Below are 25,910 nucleotides of genomic sequence, written 5' to 3'. Positions count from 1 at the left end.
GAGATGAGATGCTATTAATTGTCAGCCCTAGTAAATTGTTCTCTTAAGTGCTGTGTTTCATCTGTAAAGAGCTTCTGACCTTCCAGTCAACAGCTTCCTCCAGAAAGAGTTTGTTGTTTCCTGCCTCGACTGTTCTAGCCAGTTTAGTGTGATACACATTGTGTGGCATGCCATACAGATCAAGAGATCCAAACACACCTGGAAAACGGCAATGTTTCATTTCTTATAGACAAAACTGTTCATGAGTGATATTTTAATGTTTGGTGTAATTACAAATGGAAAATCTCAGCACTTACCCAACACTTTAGACCCTTGGTTTATGTCAGGCAGCAGCCAATCTGGTGTGCGATGGTTTCCGTTCAGTATAATCTGTAGTTCACCTCTGAAGGGCTGATCAGACCATCCAGCGATCAAACGTCCACCCTGATGTAATTGAATTAAGAACGATAATGTATTAGACTTGAAGGGAATGTGTCTTCAAAAAATGTGTTTGCTCTTACTACACTGATTTTTTTCTAAGTATTAAGAGTAATGTTACAATAAGCTAATTTAGCAGTCTAATATCAGTTTAATGAATTATGGGATGCAAATTGCTGTAGATTCTTACCTGAATGGAGATGTATGTGGCAGACAAAACAATATTGTTATATTGTGAGCCAGTGACAGTGCCGTTGTTTGTGTCGGGAATCTCTAGAACTCCGACTATTTTCAGCTTGTTAAGTGTAGGAATTACAACATCTACAACCACCCATTTCCCTTTAAGACAAAGTGAGACATTTTTTTTCTTTTTTCTTTTTGTTTGTGTCATGTCGTGTTGGCTGTTAAATTGTGGCAACCCGGAAGCCTATGAATGGGTTCCTCTGTAAACTCCCCATTGTCAGTTTTCAAATAGTAAAATATAAAAATAAGCAATGAATAAAACTCCAACATGAATTTTGAAGCTAAAAAATGAAGTTGCTATAGTATATAAGGCTAAGTGGTTATTTGATTTGTCAATAATGTAAACCTTTGAGTTGTTTGCCACGTTTAACTGTAGGGCTTCTGAATTCACCTTTGATATATGACTGTGTGTAATACACCCAAAATATGAAATTCTGTTTAAACTTTATTTTAAAACCTAAAGAGGAAAATGTTGTCTCGATAAACCCATTGTCTGGGTTTTAGGACCTAAACAGCTTTGTTTTTATTGTCTTTGGATAGGATTTGAGATGTTAGTTACTTGCCTGTTGGAATGACCACATCTGAGCCTGTTTTTGGTACTGTGAAATTGTTTTCTGGGCTTGACATCCAAAATGACGCATTTGACCAGAATCTACATCCAACATATGTTATATGAAGTCAAACATCAAGTAATGGAAGGTAATTCAATGTAATTTGAACCTAAAAAAAAATTTGCACATACATGAAGTTTGCAGGTCTGCGGCTGGGCGTTGGAGCCAAAGTTGCTGGTGGAGGTTGTGTTGGTGTAATACACTTGGGATAGTAACACTGATACACATTGAAGCTGACTGATCTGTCTTTAAGTGACCGGTCCACACTGTTCCTTCTCCTCCGGTTACCTAGACGGTCTCTTCCAGACACTGAAGTCAAAATTTAACAAACATGAATAATTTATTATAAAGATATTTGATAGCTATAGCATTTAATACGATTTGGTTAAATTAACAAATGTTTTTGGTGATGAATAGATTTACCCATGTAATAGAGATTGTTTGTAGACTGGTTGAAGTACCAGTCCCCATTTACATTCACAGCAGGGTTCAGGGGTTGAGATGAACCATTTCGGCTATCTACAATTTTGAACTGGTCGGGTGTTTGAGTAAAGTTGTGATTCAGAATTATAAAATTCTCTGGCTGTCAGGAGAGAAAAGATAAATAAGACTTACTAAATGATAAAACAAATCAAGCGTATAGTGTCAGTTCTGGTAGGTCACTGGAGTCAAGCCCGCATCACCTGATCCCTTATCTTAGTATAAAAATATGATGCAATCCCATTTTTCGTTTAAATTTCATTCAGCTAACAGCAGCTTCTCATGTTGTTCAGGATTAAATTACCCTCCTCCATCCCCAGCTCCAGCTGACATTTTCCATTGGGACTCGACTGTTATTCCTACTCACAGTCTCAATTAGTTTACATTACGTGAAAAATGTCAATAATTTTTGACGGCAGTTACAGAAATTAATAGTTTACCAAAATTAAACATAGCAGAGATATATAGATATATAGAAAAACACAATATATAGAATATTGTGTCCAAGTCTTTTAAAACCGTAGGAGAGCATTATGTGAGGAACACAACATAATTGTTAACATAAAATTGAATGACATTTTATTTTCTATCCCACACAAAGCCATTGAAAAGACATGGAATATACTGCACAAGTCTTCTATATTGTTCCTTTAATGGTTTTAAATGCAGAAATACAATATGTGGGTTCAATGCAATATAAGGAATGCACACTTTACCTTAAAGCCATAGATCATTGCATTATATGAGATGTTGGTGATTTGGGAACCACGCTCAAACTGCCAGTTAAAGGTTTGGCTTGTAGGCACCATCGCCATCCAGCCTTTTGTGTGAGTCACCATCTTTTCAAGGAAAGGTAGCTCACAGGACCCTAAAAGAAGATTTTGGGTCTCTCATTACAAAGTACATGAAGGAAGAGTGATATGCACACATATTTTTACACTCAATCATCTCAAAAGTTGACTATTTCACTCTACCGAAAGAGTTGGTGAGAATCACTTTGTTAGCCAAAAGTGAAGACGGCAAAGAATTGTAGAAAATCATTCGATGGAAGTTAGTGGTGTTGTCACATACAGCTCCAGGGACTCCAACACTCCAATCTGCTGCTTGAAAGCAGTGACTTGGGTCGAGCAGGTTACTCATCGGCACCACCTTGGAGTTCATGTTGCCTTAATTAATTAATTAATAGAGATTGTTAAACAGAAGCTTCCATAGTGGGAATCTCAAATAATGTAAACAAATCTGTCATAAGGTCTGTACCTGTGAGAGATCCATCAATATCTACGAGCGCTACCTCATGCTCCCATCTGAATCTGGCTTTGTTTGGTGACTGATAGTATTGGATTCCACTGAATCTGGCGCTCCAGCCTCCACAGCGGTACGTGCAGGTTCCAATGATTTCTGCAACCCCGACAGCTGCGCATGATGACCGGTTGAAGCTCATAAACTTGGTGTTGATGACACTCATACCATCATCCAGAGGGAGAACAACACCATGCGTGGTGCAGTAATCATTTCCCAGTCCCAGCTCATCTACGTGACCCACTATTGTGCTGTTAACCACAGCTGCACCACCTTCCAGGCCCCATCCACTGACATAGTTCCAAATGATCCTCTTGGCCTCCACTCCTGCTTTCTCATTATTGACCATGAGGAACTCACTGAACTGCACAGCTCCAACATTCACCCACTCAGCTCCTTTCTCATTGTTCCAGGACGTCAGGCGACGGAAGACGGCTGGTGCCGGCGTTACAGAGTAACAGAGACCATTACGCACTGGGAAATAATCTTGGAAGATCCACAAGCCAAACCAGCCCTGAGAATGCACCGTATTGTTGAAGAACTGCCCAAGTGGTACTTTCTTCTGACAGATGTTTGCATCATAAGACGGGCCATCAGGGTTATTGTTCATGCGGTACCAGAATCCAAAGTGAGTTCCACCCGCTGCGGCGTTGTGTCTAATGATGTTGTTTGGGTTTGTTACCCAGTATGCAGCTGGAGTCACGTCATCATTTAGCAAACTTGTGCTCTGTTTTACAAATACTGCCAGATTATATTGCAAGATGTTTCCTGTCTCAATGCCATCTTCAATAAAGAAGGCTCCACCCTTAATGTCGTAGATGACGTTGCGCTCCACCAGCAGGTTGTGAGTGTTGTGGATAGTCACAGCACGATTGTAAGATTGATGAATGGCACAACCACGCACGTACGACTTGTACTGAACATCACCCATTAGATGCCAGTGGATTGGGTAGCGTCCCAGACGGAACGCCTGTCCAGCATGAAAAATCTGAAGGAGGGAGGACAATCATAAAAATAATGCCATGATTGAATGTGTAATATAATAAAGGTCTCAAATGGATTTTGAAACTTAAGGGTTTGGGTTTGTTTACAATCAAACTGTTACCTCAACATATTCAATTCTTCCAATTGCCAGGTTTTGGTTTGGTTTTGGTGCATGGAACATGATGCAGCCACCAAACTCATCACTTCCTACTTCTTCTCCAAACCTCCCCTGGAAACATGTCTGGACTGCAAATTCCCCTGTTAGAAAATATAGACGTATGTCTATAATACAATTTGGTATGCCAGATTGGTTGGGCAAGTTATTTTCTATGAGCATGAATAACTCTCTACCAAAACAACCAAACCTGTGTTGAATCCGGCAGGGCAAGCCGGAATCTGATCATTCCACTCCTGGTGGTTGGATCCACGGATAACAATGTTTCTGGTAAGATGTCCCACCTCTGCTCTTGCTTGAAAAACAGTCCCATCAGGCAGATTGACAGACACACCCAGATGAGTGTATGTGAGGGGTTCGGTCAGATTGAGGGTCCTGCCGTCACCTGAAACTGAGGCAATTCTCCTCAACTCATTCTCTCTTTGGCTGTGTCTGTAGATTCATAAGAAATATTTCTGAAATAATTTGCTTGCTTTTCGGTACCTTTACGCTGAAATACAACCGTCTAATTTTAATTTTAGCCATTCATTCCAAGTTCCTAGTTTGAAGTTTGGTTTCAACAAGATTTTGTGGTTTCTCTTAAATGAACCTGAAACTTATTTTAACTCAAGTTTTGTAAGTGCATCCATACTGTACCTATGCCCTGTAGAAGCAATGACAATTTCATCTCCAACCTTCCAGGTGACTGCATCTATCAGTGTGAGAGTGTTTGAGCCACTTTGTGCAGTCTGAGAAAGACGAGTCCACGTTACAGGCACTGGGATTCCTAAGAAAGAACATAATAGAAAAACTGACTTTGACATTTTGATTCTTGAATTAAACAGAAAATCACAGTTCAGCCACATAATATATTAAACCGGCCAAGTTTGTCTATAATGAAAGCAAATGGGGATGTATCAAAACCCACTTCATCTTAAGGGCCGTTTATACACGCGCCTGGCTCCTCTTCGCGAGCCTCCGCTGACTGGGCTCGCAACTCCGCAAACGGACGAGTCGTTTATACTTAAGAAGTTCGCCGTTGAGATATTCTTTGAAACGACAGGGGTCGCACAAATGAAATCATCCTGTAAATCCGCAGGAAGTAGAAGAAAAGTAGAAATTTTACCGGGATTACGTCAGATCATTCAGAATGGCGTCTTGCGAGCAGCTGCTCAACGAGGAAACTTAGGAGATTTTGTGTTGTTGCTACTATCAAAAAAAGGGCGAAAAAGGAGATGGAATGTTCACCCACTGCATGCCACAAAACGTGGAGATGTAGAATACATCGCTCTTGTGAAGCAGATGCGTGTGATGGAAGGTGAAATGCATTTCAAACTATTGTTTGTTAATTTAATACATTTTTACATCAAACTTTTTTTGTTCACTATTTCATTTCTGTGCATAATGCAGACACATTACTACATATTGTTGGTTAGGGACTGCTTAATGTACATTGCCATGGATTAACCCATTGGAAGTCACCACACTTTTCTCCAGCCACTCCACCACCTGTCCCCTTGACCCAAAACCCTCCCATCTCCTTCAGAAACCAACATTGGACCCCTCTTCTCCCGACAGTTATAGACCTGTCCCTCCCCTTCCATTTACTGCAAAAACACTTGAAAGGGCAGCTTTCAACTAGGTATCTTCCTACCTATCCTAGAACAAACTACTGGATGACAAGCAGTCTGGCTTCAAAACAAACCACTGCACTGAGACTGCACGGCTATCGCACTGCTATCGCAGAAGCACTGTGGCTAGCCAAGGGGGAATCTAAATCCTAGGTCCTAATTCTGCTAGACCTATCTGCGGCGTTTGACACTGCAATCAACAGATACTGCTAGCAACCCTGTCATCTCTTGGAATCTCAGGCTCTCCTCTTCGCTGGTCCAAATCCTACCTCGCTGTCCACTGCTCACCACGTTCACTGGGGTCCCTCAGGGATCTGTGCTTGGACCACTGCTTTTTCCCATCTACAGGACATCCTTGGGACCCATCATACGGGCACATGGCATCTCGCATCATTGTTATACTGACGACACCCAGATCTACATCTCATTTCACCCAGAGGATACCACTGTAGCTGCTTGCATTACAGCCTGCCTAGAAGACATCTCAGCTTGGATGAAAGAGCATCAACGCCAACTGAACCTGCAAAGACAGAACTACCACCATCCAACTTGGCAATACCACAATCACTCCTTCCAAAACAGCCAGGAACCTTGTAGTCATATTTGATGAGCAGCTGTCCTTCAATTATCAAATTGCAAAGACAACGAGGTCATGCCGATATGCCTTATTTGACAATAGAAAGGTTGGACCCTATCTCACTGAGCATACGGCACAACTCCTTGTCCAGTCCCTGGTGATTTCAAAGTTGGACTACTGCAATGCTCTTCTTGCTGGTCTTCCAGCTTCAGCTGGTTCAGAAGGCAGCAGCACGTCTCGTCTTCCAACAGCCCAAAAGGGCTCATGTGACACCCCTTTTCATCTCTCTCCACTGGCTATCGGTTGAAGCCCGTATCAGATTCCAATCACTAATGCTTGCTTATATGACTAGATCTGCACCCGCATACTTTCACACTCTCCTACACTCCTACACCCCATCAAGATCCATGTGTTCAGCAAAACATTGGCGTCTTGTATTGCCTTCCAATAAGGGCAGTAAATCGCTTTCCAGGTCATTCTCATTCACAACTCCTTCCTTGTGGAACATTCTTCCTAACTCGGTCCGGTCAACCACATCTCTCACAACATTCAAAAACAATCTCTTCTTTGAATACTTGACAGACAAATGAAAAGAAAGAAAACACTAACCCTCTCTTTCTCTCAAAAGGTAGTGGTCTAGCTTTCCCCCATGTGGTTGATAAGCGCAATTGTCTGATACCAGTGTTGTAAATAATGTTGCTGTACAAGATTCCCAGTGGCCAGCACAATACACGTGAATTTATTTACTAACATGAAGGAACCGTCGAATGCAAAATCGTTGTTTAGAAACCACATCGCACTCTTCCACATGCAGGGGAATGGCGGAGCTGTGTGAACTGCCCCAGACACAGAATTTACAGAGTGTGGTTGTAGCCGCTATGAGGTTACTCGGGTTGCAGAGGCAGTAGAATTTATCTGGTTAAGAGTTGTTCTACCACTTTAATCATTTTAGACACATTTTTTAAGGTCGAAAAAAACAAAGTGTTGCTTTAATACTGTGCTGTTCAAGCATACCATGCAGATCCAGCACGCCCTCTCTGACAGCCAGGGTCTTGGCACCATATACAGGAAGTTCTTTAGACCGCAGGTGTCCATGAAGTGTGATGATGGCTTTATGCTGGAAGGGCTGCTGCTCTGTGCCGATCTGTAAAGCTCCACCATCTGTGATCAGAATGTTCTCTGCCTGTAGCTCAATATCTGCCTCATCAAAAATCAGCCGCCCGCCTTAGATGAAACATAATAACATTCGCAAAGCCGTCAGTGTATAGTGTGTGGTGGTGTGCTGGCTTAAGTTTGATTACCTTTGGATTTCATGCCATAAATTGAATATGGTAGAATTTGTGTAAAAGAACAAACCTTGGATTAGGAGCATCTTTAGGACAGGGGTGCTGGTGTCTAACAGGATGGTCTGACCAGCAGTGATTACAGCAAATGTGCCCTTCTCAGGAGGAGAGAGACCACCCCACGTATAGGGAGATGACCATACATCAATGTAGAAGAAATCGGCACGATCCTGAAAAACAGCAGAAAGATCTTCAGCACTGGCTGTAACATTACTTGTCAGCAGTAATTTAATAAACAAAAACTCAGTTTTGGTTTCAGGGGGTTAAGATTTATAGGTTGATTTTGGCGGATAGTTCTCTGTAGGTATTTTAAAACTTCGTGTTGTTGTTATTTAACTTTTGGATAATCTGATCTTAAATACATCTTGGTGTTACCATTCTGGCGATTCCACTGTTTCCTATCAAGACTCGAACTTTAGTTTCCTGGGATTTTGGTTGATCGTTGGTCACACAGACAATCTGCGTCTCATTGGCTGATTGGACATTGCAGACAGATCCCGCAATAGTCACAGTAACTTCACTGGGGTTTGCACTATAGGTGAGACAAGAAAAGAAAATGAAATATTTTGCATTTATCAAATTCATCTGTAGCCACTGTGTAGGATAATAAATGGCTGATAATTATATTTTAAGATTTTTAAGCTCTTAAATATTGTAACATTGGACACATAAATGTGATTTTTGCTATTTTATTGTAATTCTGCTTTGTCACCTGAACCCTGAGCCTGTAATAGTGAGTCTGGTTCCTCCAGCTGTTCCTCCCCTGCGTGGTGTGACATCAGTGATCACAGGAGTTAAAGATGATCTGTACGTGTAGCCCGCTGTGATGTTGACGGTATCATTTCCATTCATCACAGAAACCATGCAGACCTGCTCTGTTTCATTCCCTGAAAGAAAAGACACATCCGCTGTAGCAGACAGACAGATCGTTCTTTTTTGTCTTAAATTACCCGTGACCTGCGCAAAGGTCTTTTCCTCATTTTTGATTGACTTGTTTTAGCATTCCTGGCATCAAATTTTTTGGCATTCCTTTCTTTTCTACAGAGACTATTGTTTTCTATTTCATGGTACAATGATAGACTATTGTTTGTTACGCAGAATATGCATTTAAATACACAATGCTTTTGAGAAAGTAGTGCATACCATTTTTGTACGGGACCTCACAGTACAGTTGGTTAGATGTGGATGTCTGCATGTCTATGTTACATTCTCTGTCACAGATAAGAACTCTGGTGGAGTTTGTGTCAAATCCAGAGCCTTGAATGGCAACAGCAGCTCCTCCAGCAAAGCTTCCTAAAACAACACAGAACGTCATGCTGACTTCCAAGAGGTCTTTAAGATGATCACCAATATTTTAAAATTAAACAAAATTGGCAATTTGTATAGTTAATAAATGTTTTCCCAGTTAATATAAAATATTTTTCTGGGTGGACATTTTTAGGTTTTGTGATTGGGAGGGGGGGTCTTTGTACATTGTTAAACACAATGGGGGGCCTTGGAGTCAAAAAGTGTGAGAACCCCTAGTCTAGATAGCTTACTGTTAACATTTCAACTATATCCTGATTTAGTCTATTGAATTTAAATGAAATATTAATTACCTTCGTTTGGTGTGACCCCTGTCAGCAGCAGCTCATAGCTGAAGACAGACTGAGATAAGGCATGACCTTTGACCTGATGATATAACCTAACCGGAAACGTTCCTCCTGCGTGTTCCCCAACAGTGCACATCAGCTGTGTATCTGTGATGGATGTCACATTACAACCCACAGCATCAATCTTCACTGAGACGAGCGCTGCGTCTGTGCCAAAGCCTGAACCAGAGATGGTGATCTGTGTTCCAACAGGACCTGAGATGAAAAGATGTCAGCAGCATTATTATGTCTTCTCGTTCAATGGGATTTTTTCACCCTTTTTAATGGTTTGTAAACAGTCTGATTGTATGCAGAAAGCAAGAAACCTGACTCTTACCTGTTACAGGACTCACTGAGGTAATATTTGGAGTTTGTGTGATGGTGTAGTTGAAACGAAGTTGCGGGTACAGAACACCATACACCCAAATATCCACCCGCACTTCTCCCTTTGTATGAGGAGGTGTTAAACATTTCACTCTGTCTGGGGTCACTTCTACAATCTGGCAACGGATGCCATCAAGCTTCACAATTGTATATTCTGCCACGAAGCCATTTCCTTCGATCAAGAGTGGAGTTCCTCCAGCAATGCTTCCTGATGTTGGTTGGATGGTGGCCTTTGGTGTGCTGGTCAGGTGGACGAGTCCTGTGGCAAGACCTTTACTCAAGACCACCACTCTTAGGGCATGTCCCCCAGCGGGCAGAGCACCGACCAAAAGTGTGATGTTGTCATCTGTAACCCCTGTGACTTCCAGCATAGTGTTATTAGCAGATACCCTTAAATCATCTGCATTGTTCCCAAAGCCACTGCCAGTGACCACAACAGTAGTAGAGTTTCCAGTAACAGAGTCAGGTGACACGCTGGAGACAACTGGTGTAACAGACTGAGAATATTCATACATGCACTCAGAACTGCAAGAGGAAGAAATTTTGTGTACATAGACTGTGACATTTCCTCTGCGAGCCACAGACGGTGAAGTGTCACACACTATTTGTGAGTAGTTCATGGAAACTACATTACATTGAACATTTGCCACCATCACAGATGCGTTCACAAAACCAGAGCCAGAGATGGAGAGACGTGTGTAGCCGGTCGTGCTGCCCACAGAGGGAGAGATGGAATCAACCACAGGTAGAACCACAAATCTGCGGTGGTTCTCATTCGGAATTGTCATGATGGCTGTACCCAAGTTGTTCACCCGGACGGTTATGGGTAGGAGGGTGCCCACTGCAGCGCAACTGTCAGGACTTAGTTTGCAGGTAATCTGAGTTGAAGTGCTGCTGATGACACGGCACGGATGACCTCCAACATCAACCTTTAGTTGACAAACAATAATCCGAAACAATTATCGTCTACATACATTGTCATTTATATTGAATTTTGAATCTTAGATATTCTCTAAACTGAGGTCAGTTTTGATGTCTTTATAGACCCTTTCACCTCACCTCATTTGCGCAGGAGATGCTGCTAAAGCCAGATCCCTGTATGGTGATGATGTCATGGGTGGTGCCGTGGTGAGGAGTAATGTTATTTACAGTAGGAGTGGCACAGGAGATAAATGTGAAGTACAGACCTGTAGAGGGGTCATGAGAAACCCCCATTTGACAGTCGGGAGTGGCCACACACTGTGACTCAGGTGACATCACTTGCCTTGAGACTGCGGAGGACAGAGAAATGGGTCATGCTGTATCCACCTATTCCCCACCAAGCCAATGAGAGTCTAAAGCCGATGTACAGTACGTAATGTTTCTGTGTTCAAATACATTCTTTATCCCATCTTAAAAAGCAGTTGTTACCCTTGCAGTGCAATTATCTGATGGTAGTGGTATAAAATTTACACAAAATTAAAGTGTTGTTGTTGTACCTAAATTCACAGAGGCCTGTATTCCAGCTACAGACACCTGAAGCCCAACAGTTCTCTCCTCCAGAGGTCTGACGGTCACTACGCCCTGTAGCGTCTTCTGGTTACTGGAGTCAATGAAGCCGCTGCTGTAGTAATAAACTCCAGGAGATGTGAAACGATAGCTGAAAAACCCTAAAGCCAGAATAGGTACAAAGAGCAAGAGCGTCAGATTTTCCATCAACTAACATTGTGTCACTAACTCTTATTGTCCTCTTCATTTTTTTTTACCGGACTGAAGCTTTAATTTACCACAAAAGGTATTTTGTACATGAAATTATCGTCAATGTATTGTTTTCTGCAGTGACTGGCAACCAAAGGCAAACCAAACCTTATTTGCACTTTGTGGTGTCAGTCTGTTGTTTAGTTTGTAAAAGGTACAGTAGAAATACAAAATGTGCCAAATGACTTGTCCGGTATGCAAAGCTATGGCATATATTAACTATTATTATTAACTTTTTTTTATTATGAGTACCACTAAATGCTGAACTCATAAACTACAGTATACTATACAGTATATATGTATGCAACTGATATTGATGTATGGATTCTGAGGTTGTGAGTTTGTACCTCTTGATGTTTTGGCGTCTCCACTGTTGAAGGTAATGCCATCATGATCAGTACTGCTTGGACTGGACACACTGAAGACCTTGTAGCCCAGATCAGACACAAAAGCTGGTGTCTCCCAACTCCAAACCACTGTGTCCCCAACTGAGACTATAAGTGCAGATGGGCTCCAGACGTAACCCTGACCATAAACTGAACAAACATATGACTGTAGGTATACATGCATTCAGTCATGCAAGTAGGCACATGTTGTCACAAAATTGCAATTGCAATTCAGAAATAGATTATAGACATTCATTTACTTATATAAAAATAATCAGACTTAAAGTGATAGTTCACCCCCCAAAAGACGTCCTCATTTACTCAATCGCTTGTCATTTCAAACCTGGATGACTTTTTTTCTTCCGCAGAAAAAAAAAGAAAATATTTTGAAGAAATACGGACACAAAACCAATGCAGGTGAATGGGGGCCATTTAACAACATTCTTCAGAATATATTTTTTGTGTTCTGCGGGAGAAAGTCATACAGGCTGGATAAGACAAGCGGGTGAGTACACAATAAAATGATTTTCCTTTCACTTTAATTGCAGATACTACTTCTGCAATTAATGTTTGATTCCTTTTCTTAATTGTATTCTCTGGTTTTACAAACTTAACAACCAAGAATTTGTGAGAAAACTCAGCAAGGTAAACAAAACAGAATATTAATTTAAAAAGATATACAATTATATAAAAAACACAATTATCTTTTGTAAACCCAAGACTTTTAAAACAGATCAGGTGCTGTGGAATATTATGTAACTTTACTGCCGCTAATGTTTCTGTCATTTATTTGTTTTTTGACAGCCATTGTGTCACTGCCTCTGAAGTATTCAGCTGATGTGCGTGACCGTAAAAAAGATCAAAAAGATATATTACCCGTGTGGAAACCTTGATTTGTCACAGTGAATGTTTTTTCGGTTGGCTGGGTTAGACATGTCAGCTGTTTGTCTGAAGCTTCTGTTACCTTGCATTGTGTGTCTCCTGTAGACAAACAGTTTTGCTGAGTCACAACCATGACAATACAACAGTTACTAAGTGTTATCAAATACCTTGTCCTTACACAGATCTAGAAAGTTCTTTTTCGTAACATTTTGTTTTCTCGTCTTACCCAGGGTCACATTGTTCTCTGATGGGACCGAGCTGAACCCAGAGCCTTTGATGGTGATGGTGGTTCCTCCATATAAAGAGCCCATCGGTGGAGAGAAGCCTGTCACCTTCAGAACAAACTCTATAGTGGTGTTAACACCAGCACTACATGAAGAAAACACAAACATTTAATCTTTCTCTTGTGACTTGTATGCTTTTAACTTAAAAAAATATGACAGAGTGAGTGATCTGAGACCTGGTTAAGGCGTATCCCTGGTTCCCGACTCTCACGTGGATGTCATATACAGCTGGGGTGAGTTTGGGCAGCATGCAGGTAATGTTTTCATTGGTCCACTGCAACAATTCACACTCAGTCTCACCAACCAGAACTGTGCTGTCATTGACCCGCTCTTCAAAATTTGAGCCCAGGATGGTGAGAATCCTAAACCCTTTACAACAAAAGAATCAGGGGTAAAATGAGTTTTCTATTTTAGAAAATAGACACACACACATACAGATTTTTTGTGAATAGTGTTCCTGGTCCTGAAGCCAAACCAGCTCAAGACTGCATTCCAGCAGCCAAACCGGCTTTTCTGATGCGTGACATTAGCCAAAGCGACATTGAGCACAAAAGAGTGGAAAATCTATAGAAACCTTTCCTGTGGTCACATGGGGAAGGTATAACTGAGATAGTAATTAAGATCAAAACAATATGATACAAAGAGACACTTGACATTTGAATGTTATTTAACCAGATTGTAGTATCCCATGTCTGTGGTCTTTATTTTCATGTCTCTCCTAGAACAGACACTGTCTGAGTCCAATTGAATTTGTAAGGCAGGGGAATTCACTAACTGTACTTAGGGCCCATATTTAAGGTTAATTATATTGAGAGTGTCTATTTGATGTTGTGTATATTTTCCAGCTTACTGTTGCTATCAACAATACAGAGTCTAGTCAACGTTGACAGCATTGACATGACAAATAAGTAGAAAAAAAGGCATTTAATGAAGTTTCAATACCACTGTCTGATTCTGATGTTTTACTTTTTTCTATCGAAAAGCCTTACCTTGAAAAGTTAGCATGTTTACTAACAATTTATTGAAAATTCATGAAATCTTACCAAATACTGTTGTAGTGTGTGGGCTGACAGCAGTGATGGTGGCCATCAGAGTGTTGTTGTATGTGAAGGATTCAGTTGATGTTGCTGTCATCTCTGCTGTGGTCACTGTTACAGTCTGTTCACCTGCTGACCCCTGATTGACATGTCACACAAAAGATTTATACAAGGACTGAAACATGATTGCATTTTATTTAACATGTTAATTGCCAAAAGTTATACTGTTGGTGCTGACTTTTTATAAACACATTCACTTACAGCAGGAACTATACATCTCAGCTGGGTAAATTCTGCTTCAATAACATTACACTCCTTGGTACCAATGGTGACAGATGTATTGATACTGAATCCATAACCAGACACAGTCATAATCGCCCCTCCTGTGAAGCCACAATGATAATTTATAAATCTTAATGTGTTTACTGCTTTGCTGAGACTTGTTTAAGCCAAGTTGATTTGATATAAGTGATCTTTTATAGTGTTGTCATGTACCTGCTTCACTTCCTGTGGTGGGGTGTATGGAGGTCACTCCTAACAGGTGTGTGAAGTTAAAACTGGTGCCGTTCTGGTATCGGGCAATGCCCAGGCCAGAGAAACTCAGAGACACTGGATAGATGCCAGCACTTGCTGGACCAACTCTGCAGGTTATATATGTGTCTGGAACGCATAACAAAAATACTTTATCAGATTTCTTCTTCAATAGTGCTTTTTTAGTCTCTACGTGTTGACATCTACTAAACTGTCATCATCAATCAGACATGGGCTACAAGTTACAGAGTTCTCATTTGGATTTGATTTATGAGGATGATATTCTGGGGTTTTGACTCACTTTCAACCTCTAGGACAGAGCATTCCACATCACCAGTCTTTACTGTGACATTGCCACCATCAAATCCAGATCCGGTTATGTTCAGAACAGTTGCCAAACCACTAGAACCTATAATACAAGACATACCACCATCCAAAACTTTAAAGAATATTCCACAGAACAGAACTGTATTGTACGTGGATGTTTCTTATTTACTGCACCTTCTGTAGGAGAAACTCCGGTCACTGTTGGGGTCTTAGACTCACTCCAGGTGAAACTACAATCACCTGAACACCATGATGGGATGCCGTTGATGAAAATCTCCACCTTGTGGATAAAGTTAATGATTCATTTAAATGTAATGTTTTCGGACACCTAAAGTATATGATTTCAGCTGATGTCTGATGTATTAATTCAGGACCCAGATTTAATATTTTGCCATCCTTAATTTCACATGATATAATAATAACATAATAGAATAGAATATTTAAAACATGTTTAGATATAATAAAATAGATACATCTAAATATATTTAATATAAAAATATTCATAATAAAGATAGAAAGCTATGATATGACTATGACTGTCTGTGTACTACTTTTCAAAAAATTTATTCATACAACACAGGATGATAATATTCATTTTTGGATTTTCTCTTCCTTTATCAGTGACAGTCACGTTTGACCTGTTGACTTGTTGCGCACCTGTCTGTAACACAAATAAACCATTCATGCTTTGCTTGACCCATAATTCCCCAGACATGCAAAATCCCCTCAACACTTGAGTTTTCAGACAGAGATAAACAACAATCAGCTGGCACACAATGTAACTCCATTGAACTGTGCACGCTGCAAGGCATCGGGTGACATGAGGAATGGACTTTAAAGACTTTGACAAAAGGCCACACCTTCAGAGGACCAATGCATGTGGGACAAACAAGTAATGTGTTGAAATCTGTTGGTAGTGAGAAAAGCACCTGTGGTTTATCTGATGGGATGCGCAGAAAGTCTCCCATAATTTTCTGTTTGAAGAGGCCTCCTTGTTCAAGCTTTTGTGATGTCATAGAAGGGTTCAAACCAACCACAGCAGAGGAATTAACCTGGTTAACATATTATAGATTTAACAGAAATGTCAACAATATTGTTAAACAATTTTCTTGTTTATCGATACAACAAACTCTTGAAATAGGCGATGTAGCAATAGTGAACTCAACACTGAAAACGTTGTCATTATTGTAACCTATATGCCATGTAAAACCTGTTTTTTCACAAGGCACACGTAACACAAAAGAGAATTTTTTAAAGAATCTTTATACACTGTTTTTATCAACATTTTATAATGCGACTGATTTTTGGAGTTTAATGCTCATGATCATTATGAACTATTGTAAAGAAAAAAAATCATAATCCTTTTTAAACAAAACAGCTTTAGGTAATGATAAAGTAAACAATGACAGAATTTATATAAGTTGTATTTCTTCTAACATCAGTTGTTATTTTTTCATATTTAATCCAAAAATCGTCCAAAAACTGTCATATAGCTAGATTATAATAATATATAAATAGTATATCATAATATGGAAAAATTAACTTAGATAATGTTGTTTTGAAATGTTTGACTTTGTTGTTGTTTTAAACTGAATTTCAGAAAAGACACAGTTGAGAGAAAACTTAAGTTGCATTGAATTTCATCTCTGGAGAGAAATCTTTTAAGCAGGAATCTTAAGCAAAAGTCTCAGTTTGATCATCATGTATTGTCATGCTGTCTAGCAGAAAAAATTGAGATATTTGAGATCTCATCTGTGCTGTTTTTTTTCCAGTCGATTTAATGTTGACAGATCTTTGTCATTCCGCTTTGATTTATCAGTGTATTGTTTCTTGCCTTGATCAGTGGCTGGTTGCCAGGGACAGTGAGCCAGCGAATGTCCCAAATGTAACTTTTACAATCTCCATATCTCTGCACATCCAGTTGGCCGAGCTCTGGAATTCCCTGTAGTGCGTACTGCATGTCCCCAGCACTGATGTCTACTGGCAGCTCTGAGATACACAAATATCTGGCATCAAGAAATTCAGTGAGGCAACTTATTTTAAGTAATAAACTCATAGGGCGAGAGTTTACCCTCAACACGTCGACCGAAGATCTCCACATTAAAGGTTCCATTAAGTGGCGGGGTGGCTTTCTGAGGGCGGGTAATGGTGACTGTGGCATTGTCCTGGCTTTGAATCAGTAGATCCTCTGTACTGTTTTCTAGCTTCTAAAGCACAAACATTGAAGATTGCAAAATGTTATTTGACACACAAATTAAGTCCTAATCCTGGCTAAGGTTAAGCACTTGAACCTGAGAAGTTCGCAGATCCATTAACCAATCCTTTGTTTGTACCCAACATTACCTAATTTAAAAAAAATCAGTTTGGATCTGATTGACATGTCAGGAATGTTGTTCAATAAGCAACAGAAATGTTGACTCATGCACAAACTGCTGAAAACATTTTAGAGAAATATTCATAACTTCAGACCTTGTTACAAGCAAAGTATTTGTGACTTATGAAACTAAGCAGTTATGAGGAAGTTACTTCAAATTACAGGATGACATTTCAGTCGAGATTTGATTGCAGAAAAAAAAATATCAGTGAAAAGCAAAAAGCGACATGTCAATGAATATACTGAACTGGCCTTTAAGTCATTATTTACAAAAAATCTTGACTTTTAGAACAATATTCAATATTTTCTTTGTAAATTTCTTTGTTCTGTTAAACACTAAAGGAGATATTTTGAAGAAACTTTTGACCATTGTAATTGTTCTACTATACTAGTCAATGGTTGCTAAGAACTTCTTCCAAATATCTTTCTCTGTATTCATCGGAACAAAAACATTTATACAGATTTGGAACAACTCGAGGATGATTACATGATATCAGATTTTTAAAAAAATATATAATTACTATTCCTTAAACTCACCCGCAGAAATCCGATTTCAAGCAACGGGATGCCAAAGGCACAGTTGTGTGGTGATGCTGTGATCTCATAGCTGACTTGTGCAGCTTTTGTTTGTTTGCGCACAGAAAAGCTTGAAAAGAAATGACCAGAACTGGCGAGAGCAGGTGGCCGTCTACCCTGCATTATAACTAAAGGAAAAACACGTATAAACCAGAATTCGACATACCGTATCAATCAGCGATCAAAATAAAATTTAAAGCATTTCTAAGTACCGTTGGGGTCCAAAGCAGTTATTTCCCCTCCAATGTGAACAGAATCTATGTAGTAATAAGAGTTAGCGCTTTGTTCAAACAATCTCAGCTGAAGGAGTATGAAGTTGGAGCCTACGAAGCTTTGCTGAAGGGAATCCAGGAGATCCACACACTTGTAGTTCCACCTGAAAATGAGGGGAAAGGGATGACTATGACTTTTATTTTGGTTTTAAAGTATTTTTATAGCAGAAGATAGCAAATCCATTAAACTGATTGATGTAAGACACATAAACATACTTGTCCGTTGAATCAAACTGTACAGAGACTTGTTTAGTGGCCTGTTGGTAAACACCTGCACTTGTCTGGTAACTGAAGTGCACTTCAAGTTGATTCATCAGACGGCCTTTGTAGGCCAAGCAGAACTATAGAAACAATGCAACACATACAAGTTTAATTGGAAAAAAACAAATGCATTTATATCTTAGAAAACTTTTCTTAGAAAAATTTCTGTCCAGAGGTAAATAATTCATTGAGAATTAAAAAAGGTGTTGTGATGCTTACTGTGGTGTATGTCTTTAGTGGTATTTGACTGTAAGTGGTTCCGGATGCTGTATATTCATTGTAGTGAAAGATAATCCCTGGGTTCCTCAGAGACCAACGGCCACAGAAAGCTTCAGAATCAGAGACCCGGACCCCCCGGCCTGAAAACTGTACCATAAATAATTTTAATGCATGTCAGATTCCTTACGTTTATTTATTGTGTTAATTATAAAAGCAAGATGTACTTACTGGTGTACCATCTTCATAATCTCTGAAAAAAATTACTTTGGAGTTCTCAGTGGTTGGAATCTGTGATGGACATTTTGCTGAGATCATCACATTTAATGCAGCCATCACCTTTAGTCATAAAAGCAACATGTCAGAAGAGCAATAACATGTTAAACATGATTTTATCCGAGGTATATAAAAACTGAATATAAACCTCAGCCTCAGATGCATCATAAGTCAGAGGAGGTGATGGGACGCCGCCCCACAGCAGTGTGAAAGTCTCCAGACTGGCCTTCCCTTTGACTTTTTCAGTAACTGTGATGTTTACATCTGACCCCATGGTCAAATATAGAAGATCCTCAAAGTCACCTGAGAAAATATATTTTTATTTATTTTTTCTCTAAATATTTGAGTTAATTATAATAAATAATAATAAAATATACATTTTTATAAATTTCTAAATTCATTATAATATAAACATAAGTTTTTCACCGTGATACAGAGTCCGTCAGAGAAATCATTCAGAAGAATGATCAGAATGATATTAAATAGATCACTAATGGCTGGAATACACTACAAGACTTTAAAGTGTGAATAGACTTTTTTAAACTAGACATCATACATTTACATTTATGCAGTTTCATCCAAAGCGACTTATAAGTCATTATCCTATACATTTATACATAGGTATGTGCAATCCCCTGTGATCAAACCCACAACCTTGCGTTGTTAACGCAATGCTCTTACCACTGAGCTACAGGAAAGCTATACATTTGCAGACATTTCGAAGGTTTTAGATAGAAACACACTAACTGATCAAATCTTCAGACTGGCACCGACTTTCTGTAACATGTCCAGACTGAAAATTTGGGCAAAATCTGAGCAAAAGTCTTATAGTGTATTTAGCCTTAACTCTCTTTTTATTGTGATCAGCGGTTTGTTCACCTCTTTTCGAGTTAAATGTCACATTGTAAAGTGCTTCTGTGCTCAGTTCCTCCTTCGTGACTGTAACTGTGTCTGGTTTTATTGTCCACAAATTATTCAAAGCGTTCTGCAACTCCAGTGCTGATGCACTGACGGGAATCGGCCCTACAAAATACAAGGTAAACAACACAACAAACATTGGTCAATTCACTTTTTTATTAGACTAGCAACATTAAATCATATTCCATTTTTTTTCAAAGATCATGCAAAAAGGCACCTGTTGTGTGATCTCCATATGAAAGAGAGTAATATGTGTTTTCACACATGCTGAGAAGAAAGCAATCACTGCTGATTCTCAAAGTCTGCACCTCCTGGACGGCGGTTACTGGTGTCCATCCCATGAAACTAACCACCTAGCAAACAATTCAAGTAATATAATAGTTCCTATCTCAGTCGTCAGTCAGGAAATTTTAAACACCATTAACTTCCTTCTGGCATGTTGAAAAAAATCTTTGTACTTTCCCTAAATTATGTTCTGTATGCTCACATACCTGTTTCTCAGGTAAAACATTATAGCTGGTGCGTATCCTCTGTCTCTCATTAATGGCTTCTGTTGTCTGCTGGGCTGTGAACGGGCTGATCTCTTTGAAAAAGGCCACGTCGATTGAAGCGTCTAAGGTGTTCTCCTGAACTAAAACTTCAATGTAATACCTGCAGAACGTGAAAGCGGTAGATTATTATTTTATATCCAGGATGAGTTTATGTGCAAAATTATATTTCAGATAATGAAAACACCTGCTTGTTTCGCATTGGATTAATTTGACTAATTTTTTCACAGTGATGTGAATTCTTAAATATGTCACTCACGGTTTTCCCTTCTCCAAGCGCATGACCTCTGACTTTTGGGAGCCAAACGAGAAGAAACTGTTTGTATAATAAGGCTGATTTGCAATTTTGACCTGTAACAAAGTGCATTAAATTTAATTCACTTGATAACAAACCTCTTACAGATATATCAGAGTTATGATGAAAAATGGCTTATAATGTACACAATGACTTACGCTTAATATATATCAAATAATGAAATAAAGTATAAATTTTTGGATCATTCACATACTTTATCCTTGGGAAGACCCGTCTTGCTGAAATACAGCGTACACCGATCATCTGCTTTTATTCGGAAATAGTAATTGTCTGTCTCCATCGGAACAAAGAATCCACTCAATCGAGCCACAAAATAATCGATTGCAGTGGGCCACACATAGGACAGAGAATCCAGCCACTGTACAGAATAACCCGGTCTGATGGAATTATAGGTCAGAACATCATCTAGATTGCTTGGATTACTGTTATTCCACATCTCCATTTTTAAACCTCTGCCACCTGTAAACACAACAGTTTAACCATCATTAATAATTCAGTATAAGCTATAGATTTTCATGGACAGTTGCTTTAACATGCATGTTCCTTAATATGTAATATTTGCAAAAATGTGTTTATTGGAGCTTCAAAGAAATGCTAAAATGCCATTAACTAATATGTTGTGGTTTTGGTGTTGTGAAATGAATGTCTCTGGCTTATTTCCTGAGAACAGTGAGCTTCGTGACAGAAAAAATCTAGATAATTTGACATTAGAATGCTGTCAAACTGATGACAAACTGATGTCAGAGAATGTGATGTTTTCTCACCTGGAAACAATGTCATGTTGGTCCTTTCATAACCAGGAGTCACACAAAGTATCTTCTCATCTGTTAAGCTCTGAATCAGACACTCTCGACCTAATGAAAATAAAGAAACAAAAAAAATATCTATAATCTTTTTCAGTAAATAAATTGGTAAGTATATGTTGTTGGGTTTATTGGATCTGAAAATTATATTTATCAGCATAATAATTAAGATCACGTATTTTTTAATTGACAAATGAACACAAATTTCTTGTTTCTTTATGACATCATGCACTTTAGTTGGCATGAAGTAAGTGCAAAACTTGATTCATGTTGTCCCAGCTTGAACAAATCATGTTTTGAAAAGCAAGTTTGTACTTGAAACCAAGGAAATCTCACCTTGTAATGCCTGTTTCATAAATTTGATGATGTATATTTGATAAGCAGCCTTTATTAAATAATCTTAAAGGTTTCTGTTCTTCATTATCTGCTATTGATATTTCATGTTCTTATTTTAAAAATGACTTTATTTTGTTAGACTTTACTTATTTTTTATAATTAGAAAATACACTTTTTTACACTGGTACACTTTTTAAAATTAGGTTTACCTCCTACTAAAACCACAGCTGGGCGGTCGGTTTCATCAAAGAAGCGTCCATGAATAGTGAGTAAAGTGCGGCCCAACACACTGCCCTCAGATGGAGAAACTCCTGTCACCTCTGAAAGAGAACCACATATTTATTCACCAATAGCCCAATATATTCAGAAATATCTCATTTTGAGCAGAATTACATTTTGTATTCATTAAGAAGATGAAATGTTCTTCCGCACCTGCATATGTCTGGAACATGGCGATTTTGTTCAATGCGGAGACACTGAAAAGTCCTAAGTCTGGAAGACTCCTAGGAAAGAAAATGTGTTTTGTTGAGACTTTCAACAACATTGAAGAGATGCAATAACTTCAGGTGAAGTAACATCAAACTTCTCTGACCTCCCATATTCACCATCCAGAATGTAACTGAGGTTGTGATGACCTAAAGACGATAACAACAGTTTATTTGCAACAGAGTCATTTGAATTTAACAACATTCAGTCATTTGAATGATAAAAATTCCTCACCAACATAAGTTCCTGTCATTTTGCAACTCATGGATCCCAAGTCGCCACCCCCACTGTCCAATTTTAGCCCATACCTGGGAAATAAAAGGCAATTTATGCAGTGTAAGATTTACGCTAATATACTGATAAAATGTATACCCTGAATGCACTGTAAGTCAAATGTATACATGTAACATATGCTTACTTTTCGTCTGAACTGGGTTTCAGTAATTCACAAGACATGCCACCCATGTATGCCCTTTTTAAAAGTATCAAGAGACCATTAGGATGAAAAACATATTTCATAATATATCACATTTCTTTATTTTATCGTCTATTAGGTATTCCCATACCTCACAAATCTTGTATTCCGACCATTGGAACTTTTGTCTGTGTTGCTTCCATACACGTCAGTGTAAATTCTCCCTCGCATTGTCACCACACTCCCTATAAATTCACATTATAAAAAGTAATAAAATCACTTCACTTTAAACTACGACGATGCCTTAATGAGTTATTAATGAAAGAAAAACATGAATCTTACCTGGAAGACCTGACAGTGGCCAAATGCTTTGAATGCTGGGGGAATAATACCATCTACTCTGTAAAAGCACAGCATGTATTTGAAATATTATTTTATATGTTTATGTAATATGTAAGTATTTTATTGAAAAGTAATATTTGGTTAAGACATGAGTATATTTTTTGGTAAACAGTTCAATTATCACACCCACTTACATGCATTGTACAATAATACCACCATCTCCAGCCATTGCAAATTTGACTTAAAGGAATTGGCACACTGTCCACGCTGACTCGTATCTCATAGTCGTCTTGTGGGAGAGCTCTGAAACATACGCAAAGCAAGGATTTGTTTGAGAAACACAATTTTATTCATGCATCTTATGCAGAACACATATATTTATTTTACAACACAAATCTATTTGTCATTTTCAGATTTATTAGACAATTGCATGCAATGACAAAACACTGACTTTGATTAATAACTGTTCAACTTTGTATACGTGCTAAAGTGTAGAATTATTTTGACACATATAATTTGTTTACGAGTTAGAATTTTCCTCATTGCTGCTTAATTTTGTGAATTATATATTCCCAAGGCTGTCCTTTCACTTATTTGGGTTTAATAAACTCCTCATTCTCCTTCACAACAAAACTGCCTTTTTTTAAACAAACCATTGGGAGGTATTCCCATTACGCATATATTTCATTTCTACTACACATTATAATGTCAGAAATCCATATAAGTTTGAACTATGTAACATTTGAAATATGTAAGTCCTTGCCTTGTATAGCACATGATCTGTTTGGAGTGACTAGAGTCTCTTTCCACATCACAAGGAATAGATCTCGTCTGAGACACCAGTGTCACACTGTTACCAACATTTGGGTCATCTGCGTTTAAACTGAACTGATTGGCCTGAGAAAAACCTGAGGAGAATTGACGAAAACTATTATGCAGCAATATTTTTATTTAAGCGACTTAACATTCTTTCAGCCGATTACTGTCATTTAGTGTTAAATGAAAATGCAATTAAAAGATTTTCTTAAAAATCCAATCCTTTAAATTGCAAAAGTGATTTAGAAGAATACTAAATTGGACCATTTATAAGAACTTTATTTAATTACAATAATTTTTTCTTCAATATACATTAATAAATACCTTCCCCCTCTATGGTCAGTCTCGTTCCACCATTGGTGCTGCCAACGTAGGGTCTTATCTTGGTTACCCGCTGTGCTCCTGTATGACAATTTCAATGGGATATATTTAATGTCAGATTTGTTGAATGACAACCTTCTGAAAGCACTCAAACTGTCAGATCTAATTTGTCAGATACATTAATTATGAGAAGTTAGTGTTGCAGCCTTTAGTAAAAACTGTTAAGACAGAGTAAGAAAGCGCGTACCCGCGGAGCTCCACAGTAAAATATAAACAGCGAGCGTCAAATGCAGCATCTGGCGTTTGCGCCCCATCTTCTCTGATAGACTCACAGCGCGCGCCTCTCAAAGCAATTCACCTGCAGTTATCACCTGTGCACCAATAATAAACACATGTTAACGTTCAATTGCTTAAAAATGTCAATGTACCACAGACTTAAATATCAATAAGCCTAAAAATAAGCAATGCTTAGATTAGTTTTAGCTATTAAGTTTGAATATGAACATTTTGGACTATTCAAACATAGCAATAAGACAATTTAAAAAATATATTTAAATGATAATTGAAAGTACAATTCATGCTAATAAGTCAGGCAGTGCTTAAAAAATAAATGTATACAGTTATTTTATTTATTTTACATTAAGCATAAATCAAACCCGTGCACTCACCTGTCGGATCTCTCACAATTCTAGCAGAACTTCCTGTTTTTATAGCCTTTCAGCCCTCGGGGTTGAAAAAGGAGATGTTCTTTTTTAATCTTTGTGTGTCAATTCACCGTGAACATTGCTGTCATTCTACAGACATGCAATCTTTCAGTGAATCCAAACAACAATAGCCTACAGAAAGTGGATACCTGCAGCTGTCACGTCAAAGAGGTGTAACGACTTTACTAAAATGATGTTTGTATCATAGTTGATTTGATCTTACAAAATATTTGTCATGTAAAAATGTAACATGTTTTACAATGTACAAAAGACAGGGTTCAATTGGATATTACATTACTATTAGAGATATTTTATTCTTTATCATAAAAAAACGGAAGGTGGGCAATTCCGAATAAAATGCCAACCTTACCATAAAAAATAAAGGTTTTAACTATATCAACAGCACAGATATTAATATTTGGTGATTCAAATAACCATGTGAGGTCTCCCTTTACGTTTTTTTCAAAGCATTTGTTTTAATTTGTAGTGCATTAATTCTCATAGTCAGGTAGGCGTAGTGCAATTTTCAGGATTGTCACATCGCTTCTCCTTTCGTTGTGTTTAATTGTCTCAGGTTTGTATGTGGGTCAATGACAAATAAGAAAATGTCAGGTGGTGCGACCATATATTAATTTTAAATAATATACATTTAATGTATTTAGCACTGAGTATTTTTCTCCTCATATATAAGAAATTTAACATAAAATCATGCCAAAATATTTTATTAAGAATTTTATTGAGAAAATTAACATTTATTTCTGTTTTGTTCTCTGTTTGTATGTTCGGACGGTCGCACCACCTGACATTTTTGGTCTTTCAAACACCAAAACTCAAAAAATCTATTGAATTTCAGTAAAATGAAAAGGGTTGCTTATAAAGGACATATTGTAGATCCATTTGATATATGACATGTATTTATTCAAATTCTTTTTAGGAAAATAATGAATTTGGACACAAAAAATACATGTCACGTCATTGACCCATATCCTAAA

General features: G+C 38.3%; 1 protein-coding gene across 1 annotated transcript in view; it reads right to left on the bottom strand.

The window, feature by feature from the left end:
* The window catches only part of LOC130415844 (fibrocystin-L-like), a 33,002-nt gene extending 8,017 nt beyond the window's left edge, over nt 1-24,985 (bottom strand). The window contains exons 1-57 of the mRNA XM_056741815.1: nt 24,883-24,985; nt 24,462-24,585; nt 24,218-24,295; nt 23,841-23,985; nt 23,272-23,380; nt 23,078-23,135; nt 22,887-22,980; nt 22,739-22,792; nt 22,555-22,628; nt 22,427-22,469; nt 22,267-22,337; nt 22,044-22,154; nt 21,460-21,549; nt 20,889-21,154; nt 20,639-20,730; nt 20,323-20,482; nt 20,049-20,184; nt 19,793-19,936; nt 19,062-19,216; nt 18,869-18,976; nt 18,641-18,787; nt 18,377-18,501; nt 18,101-18,264; nt 17,850-18,016; nt 17,010-17,145; nt 16,773-16,927; nt 15,868-15,990; nt 15,113-15,218; nt 14,913-15,020; nt 14,576-14,740; nt 14,342-14,463; nt 14,087-14,219; nt 13,220-13,412; nt 12,986-13,128; nt 12,754-12,858; nt 11,839-12,027; nt 11,233-11,403; nt 10,814-11,025; nt 9,708-10,683; nt 9,338-9,586; nt 8,883-9,032; nt 8,452-8,626; nt 8,115-8,271; nt 7,753-7,909; nt 7,411-7,620; nt 4,846-4,975; nt 4,400-4,641; nt 4,156-4,292; nt 3,009-4,038; nt 2,726-2,917; nt 2,468-2,619; nt 1,695-1,854; nt 1,403-1,580; nt 1,224-1,312; nt 608-756; nt 297-423; nt 80-198 (exon numbers count right to left, since the gene is read on the bottom strand). Of these exons, the coding sequence (XP_056597793.1) occupies nt 80-198; nt 297-423; nt 608-756; nt 1,224-1,312; nt 1,403-1,580; nt 1,695-1,854; nt 2,468-2,619; nt 2,726-2,917; nt 3,009-4,038; nt 4,156-4,292; nt 4,400-4,641; nt 4,846-4,975; nt 7,411-7,620; nt 7,753-7,909; nt 8,115-8,271; nt 8,452-8,626; nt 8,883-9,032; nt 9,338-9,586; nt 9,708-10,683; nt 10,814-11,025; nt 11,233-11,403; nt 11,839-12,027; nt 12,754-12,858; nt 12,986-13,128; nt 13,220-13,412; nt 14,087-14,219; nt 14,342-14,463; nt 14,576-14,740; nt 14,913-15,020; nt 15,113-15,218; nt 15,868-15,990; nt 16,773-16,927; nt 17,010-17,145; nt 17,850-18,016; nt 18,101-18,264; nt 18,377-18,501; nt 18,641-18,787; nt 18,869-18,976; nt 19,062-19,216; nt 19,793-19,936; nt 20,049-20,184; nt 20,323-20,482; nt 20,639-20,730; nt 20,889-21,154; nt 21,460-21,549; nt 22,044-22,154; nt 22,267-22,337; nt 22,427-22,469; nt 22,555-22,628; nt 22,739-22,792; nt 22,887-22,980; nt 23,078-23,135; nt 23,272-23,380; nt 23,841-23,985; nt 24,218-24,295; nt 24,462-24,528 (9,498 nt within the window). The 5' untranslated portion in view covers nt 24,529-24,585; nt 24,883-24,985. The remainder of the gene's footprint in view (nt 1-79; nt 199-296; nt 424-607; nt 757-1,223; nt 1,313-1,402; nt 1,581-1,694; nt 1,855-2,467; nt 2,620-2,725; nt 2,918-3,008; nt 4,039-4,155; nt 4,293-4,399; nt 4,642-4,845; nt 4,976-7,410; nt 7,621-7,752; nt 7,910-8,114; nt 8,272-8,451; nt 8,627-8,882; nt 9,033-9,337; nt 9,587-9,707; nt 10,684-10,813; nt 11,026-11,232; nt 11,404-11,838; nt 12,028-12,753; nt 12,859-12,985; nt 13,129-13,219; nt 13,413-14,086; nt 14,220-14,341; nt 14,464-14,575; nt 14,741-14,912; nt 15,021-15,112; nt 15,219-15,867; nt 15,991-16,772; nt 16,928-17,009; nt 17,146-17,849; nt 18,017-18,100; nt 18,265-18,376; nt 18,502-18,640; nt 18,788-18,868; nt 18,977-19,061; nt 19,217-19,792; nt 19,937-20,048; nt 20,185-20,322; nt 20,483-20,638; nt 20,731-20,888; nt 21,155-21,459; nt 21,550-22,043; nt 22,155-22,266; nt 22,338-22,426; nt 22,470-22,554; nt 22,629-22,738; nt 22,793-22,886; nt 22,981-23,077; nt 23,136-23,271; nt 23,381-23,840; nt 23,986-24,217; nt 24,296-24,461; nt 24,586-24,882) is intronic.
* Nucleotides 24,986-25,910: the final 925 nt, after the last annotated feature.

The sequence above is a fragment of the Triplophysa dalaica genome, chromosome 25 (genome assembly GCF_015846415.1).
Source record: "Triplophysa dalaica isolate WHDGS20190420 chromosome 25, ASM1584641v1, whole genome shotgun sequence".
NCBI lineage: Eukaryota > Metazoa > Chordata > Actinopteri > Cypriniformes > Nemacheilidae > Triplophysa > Triplophysa dalaica.
The sequence above is the reverse complement of the archived record's forward strand: the minus strand, read 5'-3'. Positions and strand labels throughout refer to the sequence as shown.